Genomic DNA, 1660 nt, shown 5'->3' with positions numbered 1-1660 from the left:
TTAAGAGGATAATGTTTGCCCACTGAAATATAGAATGTTTCATTTTTTTATTGAGTTTTACAGGTGTTTTGTTTTTTGGGGTTGATGTGGGAGATGGGGGGGTGTCTGTGGTGTGGTATAAACATGTGAGTGCATATGAAGGGTATATAGTATTTGTGCCTGTTAATATTCACACAGAACTAAAGGAAGTCATTCCTATACCCAGCTATTGTGTTCTACCTTAATTTCTTAGAATGTCTACACCAAGCCTTGAACTCATAGTTTAGCAGATAAATCCACAATTAAATAAAACTCTAGTATCCAAAAATCTCCTGTGCACCAGTACTGTATTTAAAATATGCTATGTTTAGTTATCACATAAAAAAACTTCTGAAAAGTAAATCTTAAATCATGATGTTTGCATAGAAAATGCCTTCCCCACTGAAAGTGTAAAATTTTAAAATTTATCAGAAACTACCATCAATCTTTTCCACATTTTTCTGATGGCATTTATCATTTCCTTATTTCTGAAAGTGTAAACTACAGGATTTAGCAATGGTGTCAGGACATTGACAAATATAAGCATATTTTTTTCAAAGACGAATGCAGATGTAGGTCTTGCATATATTATTATACATGGTACAAAGAACAAAAGCACAACAGTTATAGGTGATCCACAGGTGGAGAGAGCTTTATGCCGACCTTCAGAACTGTGAGCTTTCAGAGAAAACAAGACAACACCATAGGAGACAAGCAATAAGGAAAGGATTATGATGCATATAGCCCCACTGTTGGCAAACACCAAAACGACAAAAACGTGTGTGTCAGTGCAGGCAAGCTTCAGTAATGGGAACAAATCACACATGTAATGATCAATGACATTGGGTCCACATAAAGGCAGCTGCAATGTGAATATAATTTGTACAATAGAATGCAAAAAGCCTCCTGCCCAGGATACTAGCACCAAAATGCCACAGAGCCTCCTGGTCATGATGTAAGAGTAGTGTAGGGGCTTGCAAATTGCCACATAGCGGTCATAGGCCATGGATGCCAGGATAATCACTTCTGCCCCAGTGAAGAAGTGGACTGTAAAGAGTTGTGTCATACAGCATTCAAAAGAGATAGTCTTTCTTCTATAGAAGCAGTCTATAATTATCTTGGGTGTGACAGTAGAAGAAGTACATGCATCCAGGAAGGACAGGAATGCCAAGAAGAAGTACATGGGGGAGCTCAGGAGTGCAGGGCTATAGATGATGGTCACCACAATTATCATGTTGCCCCCTATAGTTGCAAGATAGATCAATAAAAATATGACAAATAGTATTTTCTCCACATTTGGAGTCTGTGAAAGCCCCAGGAGTATGAACTCAGTGACACAGCTTTGGTTTTGCATGATTCACAAGAAGGAAGTAAAACATATGACTCTCAATTATGAGAAAAAAAATTGCTTCTTATAAATTTATGGTTTTGCAATAAAAAAGATGGCACACACTTTAAACATTACCTTGATTGAGTCCATTACAATTTAAAATAAAACATTAGAAAAATTTAAAGGCTATAGTTGTGTAACCTGAAGAATTGAAGCAAAGGTAGATTATTAAATAATTGATAGTCACAATTCAAATATTGTATACAAAGCTCTTTACTTGTGTGGGTAGAAATAAGTGTCTAATCTTTGAAT

At 36.1% G+C, this 1660-nt stretch overlaps 1 protein-coding gene across 1 annotated transcript; it reads right to left on the bottom strand.

Moving 5' to 3' along the window:
* Positions 1–436: 436 nt before the first annotated feature.
* LOC132652161 (olfactory receptor 4C15-like) lies at positions 437–1372 on the bottom strand. The gene has a single exon (XM_060376915.1). It carries the CDS (start codon positions 1370–1372, stop codon positions 437–439), a length of 936 nt encoding a protein of 311 aa, XP_060232898.1.
* Between the last annotated feature and the right edge of the window lie 288 nt (positions 1373–1660).

The sequence above is a fragment of the Meriones unguiculatus genome, chromosome 2, assembly GCF_030254825.1.
Source record: "Meriones unguiculatus strain TT.TT164.6M chromosome 2, Bangor_MerUng_6.1, whole genome shotgun sequence".
Classification (NCBI taxonomy): Eukaryota; Metazoa; Chordata; class Mammalia; order Rodentia; family Muridae; genus Meriones; species Meriones unguiculatus.
This window is presented reverse-complemented; position numbering and strand designations above follow the sequence as displayed.

Bases quoted from the DNA above. Each gene is read 5' to 3' on its own strand.
- LOC132652161 (XM_060376915.1), bottom strand. From the start codon at position 1,372: ATGCAAAACCAAAGCTGTGTCACTGAGTTCATACTCCTGGGGCTTTCA.